At 36.9% G+C, this 16938-nt stretch overlaps 1 protein-coding gene across 1 annotated transcript; it reads left to right on the top strand.

Moving 5' to 3' along the window:
• Positions 1-265: 265 nt before the first annotated feature.
• LOC142505820 (uncharacterized) lies at positions 266-2062 on the top strand. The gene is made up of 2 exons (XM_075618936.1): positions 266-948; positions 1489-2062. The coding sequence occupies exons 1-2, from the start codon at positions 266-268 to the stop codon at positions 2060-2062; spliced, it is 1257 nt and encodes a 418-aa protein (XP_075475051.1).
• Positions 2063-16938: the final 14876 nt, after the last annotated feature.

Genomic DNA, 16938 nt, shown 5'->3' with positions numbered 1-16938 from the left:
GAGTGGAAAGGAAAAACGAACAAGAACATACTGCAAAAGAAAAAACACTTCACACACCACCTGATTATGTACATAACCGCATCTAATCTGGGACACACAATCTAAAGTCTCTAAGGATAATCCAAGTGTGGATCCCAGATGGTCTAATCAGATCAGGAACCAAATAGATATGGGTACCAAGATCTTATTTCAATAATTTCATGTACGAAAGAAGAAGAATATAGAAGAATCCACTTGGTTCTTAGATAGTGGCTGCTCCAGACAAATGACAGGAAATAGGCAACTTCTATCAGAAGTCATTGATTACAAAGGACCAAGAAGCACTTTTGGCGATAATTCTAAAGGTAAAGCAGTAAGTAAAGGTAAGATTACCCACGAAAAAATAATTGTCAAAGATGTACTCTTAGTTGAAAATTTGTGGTACAATTTGATTAGCATAAGACAATTATGTGACAACGGGCACACTTGCACGGTTAAATATGTAGCAGACAATATTATGTTGACTAGTCTCAGAGAACAGAACACATATAATGTGAGATGGAATGATGACAACTTAAATGCATCTACTTGTTTTATCGCCTTAAATGTAAATAAAAATTGGTTATGGCATAAACGGCTTAATTACCTTAATTTCAAGTCTCTTGCCACTATTAGCAAGCTTAAGTTGGTATCTGGTCTACCTAACATTGATTTTGCAAAAGATAGAATCTGCAATGCTTATCAACTATGTAAACATGTTCGATCAACCTTCAAGAATAAAGGAATGAACTCATCAGTTCGATTTTTGGAACTACTTCACATGGATTTGTTTGGACCCATACCAGTAATGAGCTTAAGGAGAAAAAAATATACACTAGAGGTAATTGATGATTTCTCCCGATTCACGTGGGTAATATTTTTGAGTTCCAAGGATCAAACCGCAGCCCAGCTCATCAAACTTCTCAAGAGGTCAGAATGAAAGAACTGCTGTGGTGGACAAGATCAGGAGTGATAGAAGAACTGAATTCTCGAACCAACTCCTATAATCTTATCTTAAGAATCATGGCATCAAACACGAGCTCTCAGATATCAGATCACCACAACAAAATGGATTTGCAGAAAAAAGAAACCACACACTCAAAGAAGCAGCTAGAACTCTGCTAGCAGAGTCTAGGATCACTCAGTGATTTTAGGCAGAAGCTGTCAACACTGCTTGCTACACTCAGAATCGGTCCATGATCAACAAGAAACATGAAAAGACTCCCTATGAGATCTAGACCGACAAGCAGCCTAGATTGGATGTTTCTGCATATTCAGTTGTAAGTGTTTCATACATAATAATGGCAAGACACATTTAACCGCATTCGATGCTAAATATGGTAATGGTGTCTTTCTGGAATATTCAGTAGTTAGCAAAGCTTATAGAGTGTACAATCAAATAACTCTAACTGTTGAATAATCCATACATATTGTATTTGATGAATCATTCATCTTTCATGATAATAATAGTAAAAACATTCATGATTTAAGTAATAAATTAGATGCTACTAACCTTGAGTCTAGCAGTGATGATGAGATAGATATGAGAATAATGGTTAAAAATGTTTCTGAACAATATCCAACCGTCCACGAACAATCTCATCAGATTAATGAACCGGTGAACCATCACCAGCCAAAAATTATTCAGATAGATGAGAAAATGATGGAACAAGAAGATACAACTGCACAACCAACAGAGGCCAATCCATATGGACGGAATAAGAATCATCCACTCGAGCAAGTCATAGGTAACCCAACCGCTCCTCTTCGAAGTAGAAAACAAATGATTGATGAATTTATGCATGCATCATTTATTTCTCAGTTAGAACCTAAGAAAATTGATGATGCACTGCATGATACCAATTGGATAGATGCTATGCAGGAAGAACTAAATCAGTTTGAAAGAAGCAAAGTATGGCCCTTAGTTCCTCGACCTACTAATATGAATGTAATCGGTACTAGATGGGTCTTTAGAAATAAGTTGGACAAGAACGGTTCAGTAATGAGAAACAAAGCTAGACTAATAGCACAAGGCTATAGATAGGAAGATGGTATTGACTTCGATGAATCATTTTTCCATGTTTCCAGATTAGAGGCTATTAGAATATTTCTTGCATTTTCTGCATTTAAATACATTAAGGTATATCAAATGGACGTCAAATCTGCATTCTTGAACGGTTTACTTAATGAGGAAGTATATGTTGAACAAACATCTGGCTTCTTCAGTCATACTCATCCTAATCACGTCTATAGATTAGATAAAGCACTGTATGGACTAAAACAAGCACCACATGCATGGTATGAAACTTTATCCAAGTTCTTACTCGATCATAATTTTTCAATCGTAATGGTTGATAAAGCATTGTTTAAATTTTCAAAGGATGATCATTCACTATTCGTACAAATTTATGTCAATGATATAATATTTGGATCAATTAACCCCATACTGTTTGAAAGATTTTCCAAGTTGATGGAGGATCAGTTTGAAATAAGCATGATGGAATAATTAAACTTCTTTTTAGGACTGCAAGTCAAGCAGTCAGAAAATGACATTTTCATTAACCAAGCTAAATATTCAAAAGACATGTTAAAGAAGTTTGATATGGAAAATTTCTCTAAAGCTGCTACCCCAATGAGTAATCAATCAATCTGGACAAAGATAAAGGGGGAATCTCAGTAGACACAACCATGTACCAGGGATTGATTGGTTCACTGTTATATCTGACAACTAGCTGACCAGACATCAAAATGGAGCTCTTGGATTTGCTGCTTGATCTCTAACATCTTTACTAGGGCCAAACAGTACGGTGTCTTAGAGATTGGCACAGCGCCTGGCACAAGGTCAATGACGAACTCCACCTCTTTCTCTGGTGGAAGGCCAGTGACATCGTCGGGGAAGACATCGGGAAATTCTCTGACAACTGGTACATCAAATATCGATGGGGTGGGTGCGTCAGGTGTTTAAATAATAGTGGCCAAGAAGGCCTGACACCCCTTATGTATAGGTTTCCATGGCTGCATGAAAGAGATCATGCGAGGAAAACTTTTTCACCTACCTAGCTAAAAAATAAATTGCTCCATGCCCAACGGTCTTACCAACAGTGACCTTTTCTGAAAATCAATTAGAACACTGTTGTTTATCAGTCAGTCCATCCCTAAAATAAAATCAAACTCTGGCGTTGGCAACACAAGCAGGTCAACGTAAACCAAGTTGCCCTGTAGCTCAACATCGATATCTCTGACCACGCTAGTAGCTGATAAATCCTCCCCTGATGGGACTGTCATGGAGTAGCTCACGCCGAGTTCAATAGACTTGACGCCCAAATAATTGGAGAACGTCTCTGAGATAAAAGAGTGAGTGGTTCCGGAATCTAACAAGGCCTTCGTGGCTACTCTCTTTATGAAGATATTTCCTGAAGGACGTTAGCACAACACATAAACTTATACCCCAAAATACTAATATTAACCTCAAGCATAGTTTGAAATTTCTATCCAAAGTCTCCAAAATACGAAAACAACATATTAATATCCCCAAGCAAAATTCGAAGCATGCATGACCAAAATAAATACTGTGCTGAATTAAATAGGTTACTAGTCAGAAGAGTCGTGTCTGGTTTCGCCTCCTCAGCATGCATGACGAATACTCTCCCCTGGTGGGCTGCCTCCACTACGGACAGTCCCTCAGCATATGATCACTGGCTCCGCACTTGAAGCATTTGCCAGAACCCCATAAAAACTAGCCCATGTGCTGACAGTTGCACTTCGGGCACACTGGGTACTCAGGATTCTGAGGAGCCTTCTTTTGAGGAATAGGACCTATGCCTTTCGGAGGTCCTTGAAATGGACTCTTTCTCGACTGTCCCTGGAAAGACCTCTTGAACTGCTGTTGCTGTGAGTGGTGCTGCTGTGGTGCCTGATAGGGCCTTTTGCTCTGCCTGTCATTCTCGATATCTTTCTGGTCCTGTTCTGCCGCCAAGGCTCTCGACATGGCAATATCATAGGTGGTAGGACCAGCAACTCTAACCTCACGGCGTAAGATTGGCCGTAATCCATCGATAAAATGCCTCAAATTCTCCCGAGCATCATTTGCAATAAGGGGCACGAAGTGACACCCCCTCTCAAACTTCCTCACAAATCTGCCACGCTGCTGTCTCTCTGTCGCAACATAAACTCCCTAGTCAGGCGGGAACGTACTTCCTCAGTGAAGTACTTGGAGTAGAGCACTTCCTTGAAACCCTCCCAAGTAAGGGTCTGCAAATTCACTGACACAGATGCACTTTCCCACCACAGTCTGGCATCTCCTGATGACAAGCAAGTAGCACATCTGACCTTGTCTGCATCCTGTAGTTCCATGAAAGCGAATATCACCTCGATGGACTTGATCCATCCCTCAGCTATCATCGAGTCGTAGTCCTCGAGAACTCCTTTGGATCCATCCACCTGAATCTCTCATACACCGCCTCTGGCCTAGGCGGCCTCACTATTGTATCTCCCCCAGCATTGTTCCTCGCAATCTGTACGAAGAACTGAGTCAACCATGCAAGCATCTGTGCCAGCATATCTTGCGGTGGACGAGGAGGAGTGGCCCTCTCCTCATCCCGAGCCTCTCTGTTGTAGAGCCCAAATTCAATACACGTAAAACCCATGCATTTATTAAATTGTTTAATAAAGTTTAAAATAATTTTTAGAGATGCATGATTTATTTAAATGTATTATTTTTAAATATTTATGTTTATGTGATGCACGTTAAAATATTTTATCGAGTTTCATGTTTCAGGCGATTATTTGAAGCGGGATCGAGGAAAAGAGACCGACGATGTTTTTGGCGATTTTAAAATGTGGTATTTTATTTTAAGTTAGGATTGGAGCATTTTAAATGATTTATTTAGTTTTTAGCATGTTAAGGCCTAACTCAATTATTTAGTGACTTTAGGATTTTAAAACTTTTAGAGTTTATCAAGAGTGCATTTCATTTTAAATTAAGGAATTTTATTAAGTTAAAAGTGGGTTAGCATTTTTAATTGTTTTCTAATTATTATTTTAGCACATTATTTCCCTAATTTATACCTTAACTCACGCACACACCCACTAACACACACACACACATTCACGCCTACACACACATACAATTCCTTACACTCGCATTTCAGATTTTTACTGGAGAAACCTAGGGTTCTAAGAACTTCAGCAGCCGCCCCTCTCCTCTCTGATTTTCCCAGTGATTTCGTTGGCTTTTCTTCAAGAAAATCGCGCCACGTTCGTCTCGGATCGTCTCTCGCATCCTTCCCGCTTCAATGTCGTCGTTTCGGTAACATTAAAGATTAAAGGCATGTATATTCTTTCGTTTTATGAAACGATCTCGTCATAGTAAATATTTTGATGTATGTTATGCGTGAAAGTTTGATTACTATGAGCAATGTTTGAGCGATTATGCATTGAATCGATTTCTGAAACCTTTTAGATCTCAAAAAAAAAACATTTTTGCTGTCATTTCGGTTCTTGTGTAATTTCGCTTCGTTTGCTAAAAACATTTTCAGCAAAAAAACATAAATATTTTTTATACCTTCGATTCGATATAAAATTCGTAATTTTTAAAAAAGAAACGATTGAGTTATGGTTGTTTTCGTGTGACTGCTCAAACCTGGGATCTTATGAAAATGATGTTCATCATGTTTTGAAGTTTTCGAGTTGCAGGCTTCGTTGGGCACCACTGGGCTTGTGCTACTGCATTTAGATATGTTATGGGATGTATTTAGGTGTTATTTGGTGGTACGTTTGGGCCGAGATTGGCTTGGGATGTAACAGAAGTCGTAGGAAGCGAAATGATGTCGAATTACAGGTTATTGTTGTATTGAAGTTGCTTGTCGATGCTTGGGGACATTTGGGGTGTTTGTACGGGTTTGAATCAATGTAACAGCATCCTAGGATGAGTCTGGAGGTGTTAGTTCATGGTTCCTACGCTTGGATTGAAAGAATAAATCAATAAGTTAGTGAATTTTCGCGAGTTTGCAAGTTCAGAGGCTACCCGGACCCCGACACGGAGTCCGTGCACTTTTTCCTTCAAAATGCGAATTTTCAACACCTACACGGACCCTTACATGGGGTTTGTGTCCTTTTAAAAAAAACAAAATTTAAAATATTTTTTAGGGATTGTTTTTGGGGTTTGATGTTATGATTTAGTACAATGATTAAACGAGGTCAAGTCCCGAGAAATTTAGAACGTTTTGTCATTTTTGGGTGTGAGCATGACTATACGTCTAAGTTTTGCAAGATAGGTATTCGAACTCATGTTAGTATGTGCAGCAGTGGCCCAAATCGAGATCCAACGAATCCCTCAACGCCAAGTAAGTATGTTCGACGTGCGAAAGAAAATATTTTAAGTTTTTTAGGTATGCTAAATGTCTTGTGACCAAATTATCAACGGGTTTGGAAGTCGGTGAACGTGACTGAGGACCTCTCCACCCCGTTAAAACATGACCGGGTTTAGATCAGGATTGAAAAGCGGTAAAGCATGACCAGGGACCAATCCACCCGGTAAAGCATGACCGGGGATCTCATGTATGTGGCAGTGGATTTTCTCTGTCAGCCCAGTACTGTGGTTTAGTCTGATCAGGCACATTTATGTATGGGTCACTTGCTTTGAAACATATCTCTACACAAAATGATGTTATGTATGCTCAAGTATGTATCATGCAAGTATGTTTAAGAAAAGTTTTATGATGATGACACGTCTACGTTTATGATACTACGTTCAAGTTTCAAGTATTTTTATACTATTACATTCAAGTTTCAAGTATGTAAGCCCTACTTTAAAGATGCATGTGGTTTTATTATGTAGTACTTGATATCTCCAGTTTATACATGTTGAGTATTTAGACTCACTAGACTTGATCGATGCAGGTGAGGATGACTTTGAGGAGATGAGGGGTGGGGACCAATGAGCTGACTTGGACTGAGCAAGAGGCTAAACCTGAGGACCGCCCATGTTTTTAAGAAATTATGCAATGTTTCAAATACTCTGATTTCACGTTATTGTTTACGATATTTAAACAAGTGTTTTTAGCAAACTTTATTTGTGATCTTTTTGTTGCAAATACTTTGAATGATCAGTTTATTGTTATCGCAATTTGAAGGTTTCTATTTAATTAAGAAAATTTTTATTTTTTCGCAAATTTTAAAGTAGTTTAAAAGTATGGTACATTACATCTGTTCTCTTCACCTGCTCCTCGAGCAATCATACGTCTAGGAGGCATACTGTTCGAACATTTACCCAACACGTAAATCAACATACAATAACATAATATTCATAACATAAGATGCACGTAAAAATTAAATTTAAACATGTATATGCTGAAATCATGACTTTGATGCTTACTACATGAAAGAATTTTAAAACTTTAAGACCTAAAAACTTGAGGCGTGACTTCATAAGCTTTTCGTAACTGGCAGTAGGCTTAACCATTTACAATAACACCGTTCTAATACCAACTATAACGTACCGTGCTTTTGAACTTACTTAAAATTTGCGAAAAATAACAATTTTTCTTAAATAAATAATTAACCTTAAAAATGCATTAAAAATAAAATGGTTGAAGAAATATTTGAAATGTAAACAAACTTGCAACAAGTACTTGTTTAAAACAACATAAAGTAATTCGTTAAAATCAGAGTAAATGAAATAACATGCATAAAAATCCTTAAACTTAAGCGGTCCTCGGGTTAGTCCTCCACCTAGTCCGAGCCATCTCACTGGTCTCCGCGTCCCGTCTCCTCAAACTCGTCCTCACCTGCATCGATAATGTCTAGTGAGTCTAAAGACTCAACACGGATAAATTGAGAATAACGAGTAATACGTAATATATCCACATGCAATTTAATGTAGCTCATACTTAAAATCTGAACATACTACAAATCATAGACGTGCCATCATTCCATAAGCATTTTCATAAATGTTCTTGCAACATACAAACTTAAACATACATAATCATCATCATTTTGCGTAGAGATATGTTTCAAAGCAAGTGACCCATAACATAGTACGCCTGATCAGACTAAACCACAGTACTTGGCTGGCAGAGATGTTCACTACCAGATACACAAGATCCCCGGTCATACTTTACCGGTTGGATTGTTCCCTGGTCATGCTTTATCGCTTTCCAATCCTGATCAAAAGCTGGTCATACTTTACCGGGGTGGAGAGGTCCCCGGACAAGTTCTCCGACTTCCAAACCCGTTCATATTTGGTAACAAGACAATTAGCATACCTCAAAAGCATAAAATATTTTCTTTTGCACGTCAAACATACTTACGTAGCGTTGAGAGCTTCGTTGAAACCTGTTTGGACGACTACTGCACATGCTAAAACATTTTTTTTTAAAAAAAAATTCCAGAATGACTGGAGCTCGGGCGGTAAGATCTTACTGCTCGGGCGCCGCCCAGTTACAACGAAACCTGCAACTCGAAAATCCTCAAACACACATTTTTGCACAATTTAAGCAGTCACACGAGAAAAATCTTAACTCACTCATCTCTTGTTCGAAAATTACGAATTTACTGTGAAATCGAAGATATCGAAAAGTACTACGTTTTGTATTTTGAAAGTGTTTCCAGAAAACCGACCGAAAATTGATAAGACTCGAAATAACAGCTGATTCGCTTTTTGAGATCTAAAATTTTTTCCAAGAATCGTTTCAACATCATAGCTCAAACTTTGCATAACATAAACAAATTTTTACACACAATACACTTCAAAATACTTACTACGAAAAAATCGATTCAGAAATAAAAGAATATACATGTCTTTTCTGATTAAACTCACGAAACGACGGATAATGACGCGAGGGAATGCGAGACTTGATCTGGGATGACTTGTGGCACGATTTTTGCTCGAAAAGCCAACAAAATATTCAGAGATTTTGAAGTGAAGAGGTGGCTGCTGAAATAACCTCAAGAACCCTAGGTTTTCTCTAAAAATATGAAACATGTATGTGTGTGCTGAAACGTGTGTGTGTCTATGTGTGTGTGCGTGAGTGTGTGTACATGGAAATAATTAGGGGCTAAACATACCTAGGTAAATAATTAGTAATAAAAATAATACTAATCTAATTACTTAACCCCACTAAAAGATTTAATAAACTAATTTAAAATGTTTAAAATCTCCACTACTCAACTTAGTAATTTTTTTTGGAAAAGTTTAAAAATCTAAAAATCACCTAGTAAATTAAATTAGTTTTTAAAATTCTTAAATTCCAAAAAATCAATTAATAATTTTCTAGACTTGAAATAAAATACCGCATTTTCAAGAATCACCTAAATCGTCACCAGGGTATTTTCCCGATCCCGCATCGAATATTCGCCTGAAACATAAAACTCAAGAAAATATTTTAATGTGCATAAAATAAACATGTAATAATTTAAAATAATGTAAAATAATCAATCAAGCATCGCTAAAAATCATTTTGGGAATTAAATAAATAGTTTTAACCGTTTAATAAATGCAAGGATTTACGTGTACTGATTTTGGACTCTACACAAAGATTCAAGTTTTAATCTTGTAGGTCATTCAGACGTAGATTACGCAGGGTGTAAAATCAATCGGAAAAGCACCAGTGATTCATGTCAGTTCTTGGGTGATAGACTAATATATTGGTTCAGCAAGAAACAAACCTCTATTGCTACCTCAACCGCTGAAGCAGAATATCTTGCGGCTGGAAGTTGTTGTGCTCAATTGTTGTGGATTCAACGGCAGCTCAAAGACTATGGAATTCAATCCGCTGACTCTCCTATCTTCTATGACAACACAAGTGCAATAGCAATTACATACAACCATGTATTGTACTCTCGGACAAAGCATATTGATATTAGATATCATTTTATCCATGAACATGTCATGAAGAAGGAAATTCGCCTTGAATATGTTCCGAAAAATCAGGAGGCAGCCGATATATTCATCAATCCTTTACCGGACGCTAAATTTTCTTATTTCTGAAATATTCTTGTATTAATTGATTTATATTAATTCCTTTACATGTTAATATATTTTTTATTTCCAGAATTAAATTGTTGAATAGAATTAACAGAAAGCATAAAAACGAAACATAAACAAAATAAACTTTCATTCATTAAGTCAGGCTTTGCCAATAGTACATCTGATAAACACTAGTATCAACCTCAGTACAATAGGAAACAAACTACTAGAATGCATGAAACATCACGTTGCACCATCGTGGTTGGTGAACGGGATGATTCCGAAGCTTAGCCATAATAAGAAAGAACAATCTAACTTTTTTCTGTTCGGGCCTCTACATTATTTATTTCCCTATCTACAACAGCCCTCCAGAGAGACATCCAGGTTCCTATCCCACTGGTGCTGGTCCTCAAAAATTCATCTAAGAAGGCAACCCTTCTCAGGACCTTTTGCTCCTTGAAGAGCATTAGGAAGTAGACACCTTCACCTTTGAAGATTTCTGCAGCATGGGGGACGCCCAGACGACGCCGGTACTTCCTCTTCTGTGCCAAAAATTTCCTTGTGGCAACAGGTCCTCTTCAATGGAGACCTATCTCCCTGAGGAACTGCAGCTCCTGGGGCTTGGACCAGGTGAACAATGTCTTTTCCGAAACCTTGTCCTCATACTTCAGCTTGCGGCTAGCCACGATGGACTGCTGAAACTCTTCAGGTAGATCTGGCTCTGAAGAACTGTTTGCTTTATCCATCTCCTGCTTTGATATAATGTTATCTTGTCTATAAAAAGTTTTAATTTATTTCATGACTAATTGGTTTGCTCTTATTTATAGACTCGGACCATATGAAAGGTCGCGATCATCATTATGACTAATTGACAGGAGAATACGAAGATATCTCTGTCAACCGTTGGCTGGTCATTCTCCAAGGCAAAGATCATTTAACCTTGTAATAAATATGCATGTATTTAAGGAGAAATAGCGGTTAAGTCAATAAATTAATGGGTCGGAAAGGACACTTTTCTAACCGCTGCGATTGATTAGTGGACTACCCATATCTATTACATGGTTTCAACCGCACACTCTCTAATAACAAATAGAGCAAACCGGTTCGTTTTTCTCTTGTTTTGGGCACGTTCCTCAATGTCATTGCGTAAAAATCTCTCAACTTTCTGACCGCCTTATAAGACGTGATGGTTATCGTCTCAAAAATTGAAATTACTCCTTATACCACCATGTGAAACTTTTCAAAATTTCAAAATACATCCACTAACAGTCCTGCTCATGGACTGATATATGATTCCACGAACTGGATATACTCAATAAACTGTACATTATCATTTTCTCTATCACTAGCATTTATCACTTTTGTACTCCATTATCTTGCGATTCTTGCAGAACTTGTTCATTAACCATTCATCCTACACTCGATCAAATGGCTACCTCTATTGCTCACAACACCATGGCCGTCGACTTTGCATCTGTGCTTGCCATGACCAATAAGCCTATGATAGCCATGTTCTGAATGCTAGCTACCTCGGGCCTTCGAACATTTCTGGATTGCAGCGAGAAATACTTCGAAACTATTTTGAAGGAATTCTTTGACACTGCTTACATGGAAAACGAAGAAATATTATGTGCTGTTCAGGGGAAGACCATTCGCTTTGCCTAGAAGATGTTCGTTGATTTGTTTAAGTTACTAGTCCCTGGAATCACCGACTTTGCTACTCTTCTAGATGGCAACGCGGAGCTTTGGAGAAGTAACTTCTCTCTTTCTGAATCTCCTATCTCTTCTCCAACGTGCCAGAAATGGGATCTGAAGATTTGAATTCAGATTGTTGGTTGATATAGTGGTGAAAGGGATTCTAGCCAAGGCTGGTGCGTATGATAAAATCACCCTGGAAAAATTCCCTGTCATGGCCACTATCGCCTCAAATCTTAATTTCAACTGGTCTGATGATTGGTTGATATGATAAAGAAAGAGAATCAATCTCAAGTATTTGCGGTTCAAATTTTTCATCTTCTTCTACAGCAAGGAGTCCAACCGGTGGACATGATTCATGTTGGTAAAACAAAATTGTTCAACTGGTCAACGGTTGAATGCTTTCAAAATAAGATCCTTCCAACCGATGAGGAGATTGCTCTGTCAAAATAGAGACTGCAGTCGAATTTGTTAAAAAGAAGAAGACATCCAAATGTAAGCTGGTTCTGAAATCAGTTCTGAGGAAGAATCTCGGGATGACGCACTAGTCTCCCAAGTATTTAAGAAGAAACGATCAGAAAAGCCCAAGGCTGCAAAATTAAGTTGGTCGAGCATCTCTCTGCACCGTTGATTCCTCCTCTAGTCCCCGCCGTTAAAGCAAAAAATCTCAAAGGAATCAAAATCGCTGAACCGGAAATCAAATCCTCCTTCTCCAGTATTCATTTTTTCATCCTACAGAAAAGGGTAAGAAAACTTTGCTCAAAGATCCACCCAAAAACAATAATCTCCACAATGTCATTGTGCTGACAAGAGAACAAGTCAATCAGATCGTTCGGCAGAAAATTGAAATGTTTGATAAGTAGTTTGAATTTCGAACGGTCACAACCTTTGACTCACTTATTCGAACTGAAAAGATCAAAGCAACTGCCAAACTTGAGCTTTCAATGTTGGAGTGGACAGAAGCCTCCGACATTCAACCGCTCTGCTTCGAAGAGACTTTCTGGAATTACAACTGAAGAAAAGTGTTCTCCGAGCACTAATTCAACTGAAGAGGAACAATTTTGTTCCTACTTGTCCAACCGCCAGGGATGACTCGTCTTTCATAGCCCAACTTGAAATTGACACCATCTCACTCTCAATGGCTATCGCTCTTAAGCGGCATAAACTTTAACTGCCTGAGGTTGGCGATAAAGTCAAGTTTGATCCAGAACTGAATCTTGATGAAGTGCTGGCTCCTGAGACCATCAAAGACTTCTCTACTACTCAGGTCCCACCATCTTCATCTTTTGTTATACCTACCATTTCCATTACTTCAGAGGTACCGTTTGAAACCGCCACTACCACTGATGTGGATTACATCCTTCCAACCGTCGAAATCATCATGACAAAAGATGATCTAATCGCTGAGACAGTCAATGAACAAGATGAACTTGGTTCAATGGCAGCTCCTCAAGAGATCCATGAGGAAGATAGACCCATTCACAAGTCTGAATCAGCTGTGAATCCTCTCTCAGCGCATATTGGTCTGTCTGGAGTACCTCTCATCTCCGTCGAAAAAGTTGTGCAATCTCTGTCTAATTTTGATCAGGGAAAAATCCAATTGGAAATCTGTTCTCATTCACCATTTGAATCTGCTGATGATCCTGCTCAGGGCATTCTCAAAAAACCTTCAGTCTCTTCATCTGCTACACCTACAGATGATATTGAAATAGTTGCCTCTTTGCCTATGGTCTCCATGATTCCTGAGGATCCATCAACTGGTCTTGTGTCACAAGAAGTATCCAGTGAATCAATTCATGTTTCTTCTGTGGCATTTGGCACAACGATTAATGTTCTAGCTTCCGAAATCGATGCACCATAGCCTTCCATGTCAACCGGAAAGGAATTTTCTTCTCAACTGACTTCCATCAAGGCTAGAACACTTTCTTCATCGGACCTCTTCGGACTCGAGGAAGAATTTGTGGAAGAAGACAGCCAGAAGGAGATTTTGGACCGCCTAAAGACCATAGATAAATCAATTCTTGCTCTCAATTAGAAGCAATTTGATCTCAAGGAAGCTTTTTAGTCTATGAAATCTGACCTCTCCAAGGAATTTCTCGTCATGAATACAATTATTTCCCTTCGACAAGAACGACACAATTCCTTGCATATCAACATGTGCACCGAGCTTTCGGGCCTAATGACGAGACTTCAAGCATATGTTAATCAGCGCATGGATGCCCAAGGCGCTAAATTGACTGAAATCATGCAATTCCTTATGGATGGTGATGTCAAAAAAGGGGAAAGAAAGAGGCAGAAGAAAGTTCAGAAAGCTGAAAAAGCTGTAAGGAAAATGGTTGTAGAGCTTGCCAAAGCAGATGAAGCCTTGACACAAAAACAACTTGAAAAACAGAAGAAGAGTCAAGTAGAAAAGAAATATTAAAGCACTGGATTAATAGGTTAATGTAATTGCTTGTATTGTTTGAAGCTTGTAATTTCATTCACTCAATGAAATACAATATTTCTCTTATTACGCTTTCTTAATTATCTGTAAATTATTGTATAGTTCTGCAGCTGGGTTTTTTCATCACCAAAAAGAGGAAAATTGTTAAGAAATTATTATTATCATTAAGTTTTGGTGATTGACAAAATCGAAGAAACAACTAACTATTTTAGGAAACATCCGCAATCTATCTTGTATAACAGGAACAATTCAACCGCATGGATTTCAACCGCTTGCAGTATAAGAGTTTCAACCGTTAGAAGTTTTTCAACCGGCTGTTCAAAGACTTCAACCGCTTCATTAAAGAGCCATTTATTGCACACTAAATGAAGGACATTCTCTAACCGGCTCAGGACATTAAATGATTTTGCACCGCTACAAGTCAATCATGTTTGGCTCTTGTCTCGATAAAGATCTTCATTTAAGTCACTATCCCAAAAAGAAAAGATTGCTCCAATATTTTACAAGTTCTGATAGAGCTAAGACTTATAAAAATAGGATATCGAAGAACTACTCTTCAGAGGAACGTGATTCAAAATTGCACAAGTAAAGAGAACATTAAATGTTTGCTGAGAACGTTTAATATTGTTGCAGCTGATAGTGACACAACATTTCAACGCGACAGGTTTACGTTACACTTCTTTTGCTGACCGTTGGAATGGTAGCTTATATAAATAAAGATTTGAATAAGAAAAAATAACTGGCTAACGTTTTCATACAACATACATCAACTTCGTGCTACTCAAAACACATTGTTTCTTTATATTAGTAACCTTTGGTTATTTGATTTATTAAGTTGTCTGGTGAACCGAGGGTTCTTAAATATCCAGAAGTGTAAAGTGATCACTAAGAGTTCCAAAACAGGCAGTGTGATAAGTCCTGATTGGAGTGAGCTGTTGTAACAGTTTGTAAAGCCAAAGTCTTTTAGTGGAATCCTTCCTAGAGGAAGAAGGGGTGTCGTAGAAATTTTATCTTCGAACGTCCATAATCACGTGTCTTTACTTTCTGCAAGCACTTGCATTTTGAATTATCTCTGGTTAACATGCTAGCCAATCGGTTGTAGCTATCATAAGAAATTATGAACCGTCTTCCGCACTTTTTAATTGGTTCACATTTCTAGCCGCTCGAGAAAATTTTCAACTGCCTGAAAACGTTTGAAAACAAATTTTTAAAAACGATAATTTCTTAAAGAGTTTATTCACCCCCTCTAAACTCTTTCTCGATCCTAACATGTGTATATTTAAATGAGTATTTAAAATTAATATTTTTATTTTCTAATTTTTTTTTAATATTCAGTAAAAAAATTGATACAAAATAACAAGATCCTTTTATATTTGAATAGGTCTCTTGTGAAACGGTCTCACAAATCTTTATCTGTAAGACGGGTCAACCCTACCGATATTCACAATCAAAAATAATACTCTTAGCATAAAAAGTAATATTTTTTCATGGATGACCCAAATAAAAGATCTGTCTCAAAAAATACGACTCGTGAAACCGTCTCACACAAGTTTTCCTCTATATTTTGCACTTTATCTCAAACAATAACAAAATATTGGTAAATTAAAAGTTTGTACCTCTCATATTTTTTGTGTTCTTACCTAATTGACATATATTTTATACTAATAATGTTTGAGTAAAAATATGAAATATTAAAATTTAAGAATAGTACATAATATCCGAAAAGATTTTATACCATAAAAAATATAGTGAATAACATACAAATATATAACTTTTTGTGTTTTTAGGTCAAATCAAAATCTTATAATAGAAGGAAAGAAATAAATAAGGGTACATTTGTCAAATAAGGAAATTTATAATTAAGTTAGATTGTTATTAAAACTTTTTGGAGAGTAAATAACATTTTTTTAATGTTTAAAATTTAAATATATTTATTATATTATATCAATAATTTTAAAAAATACTATTATTTAGCTAAACACATTATTTTTCAAATTAAGTACTCAAAAATTAAATATATTTATTATATTATATCAATAATTTTAAAAAATATTCAAATGCTGATATTGATTTTAATCACATAAAATAACATTTCATGCATCTCACTATGAATAACTAGTTGTGAAAAAACACAAAGATAACTTACCGAATTAGAATTTGACAATATAGTGGACCAAAATGCAAACGAGAAATATACATTACAACAATTGCAATCCTTCGACAGAAATTACACAAGAAAAGTAAATATTTTTCATTTAAAAGTCTATAGACCATATGAACATCCACTCATTTTAAAATTCTATTGAAATATTTTTTTTTTAAATATACGACCGAAAATACACACACATCAACATTTAAATAAGTTAAACAAATATTTTAAAAGGTCATCCAACATCTGAATAAAAATAACTGCAGTAAACTAAATCATAAAATGAAATCAATCTCCTAGTCTATTGATTTAAAAGAGAGACTCAAACAGATAACAAAATTCTAATAAATTAACAATGTATAACAAGATTCAAAACATTTAACCATATTCTTTAAACCCATATCTCATAAACGTGTTAAGCGGAGGAAATACAAGGTCCTCGGGTTTTCACGTGCACCCACAACTTAGCCTACTCCGTTTTAAACGTCTCCAGTCTCCTCAACCGTATGGTCACCTGCATCAATCACACCTAGTGAGTCTAAAGACTCAACACACCTGAACCGTTATAACAAGTACATATACATATCATGCAGCAGTGAAAAGTACAGTAATTAAAATATCTTTCATGATCTTAAAAGCATGAACTTAAACATATCGTGTCAAAGC

The sequence above is a fragment of the Primulina tabacum genome, chromosome 1, assembly GCF_025594145.1.
Source record: "Primulina tabacum isolate GXHZ01 chromosome 1, ASM2559414v2, whole genome shotgun sequence".
Lineage (NCBI taxonomy): Eukaryota > Viridiplantae > Streptophyta > Magnoliopsida > Lamiales > Gesneriaceae > Primulina > Primulina tabacum.
The sequence above is the reverse complement of the archived record's forward strand: the minus strand, read 5'-3'. Positions and strand labels throughout refer to the sequence as shown.

Bases quoted from the DNA above. Each gene is read 5' to 3' on its own strand.
- LOC142505820 (XM_075618936.1), top strand. From the start codon at position 266: ATGACAGGAAATAGGCAACTTCTATCAGAAGTCATTGATTACAAAGGA. The intron at 949-1,488 runs GTCAGAATGAAA...TGATAATAATAG, and splicing joins CTCATCAAACTTCTCAAGAG to TAAAAACATTCATGATTTAA.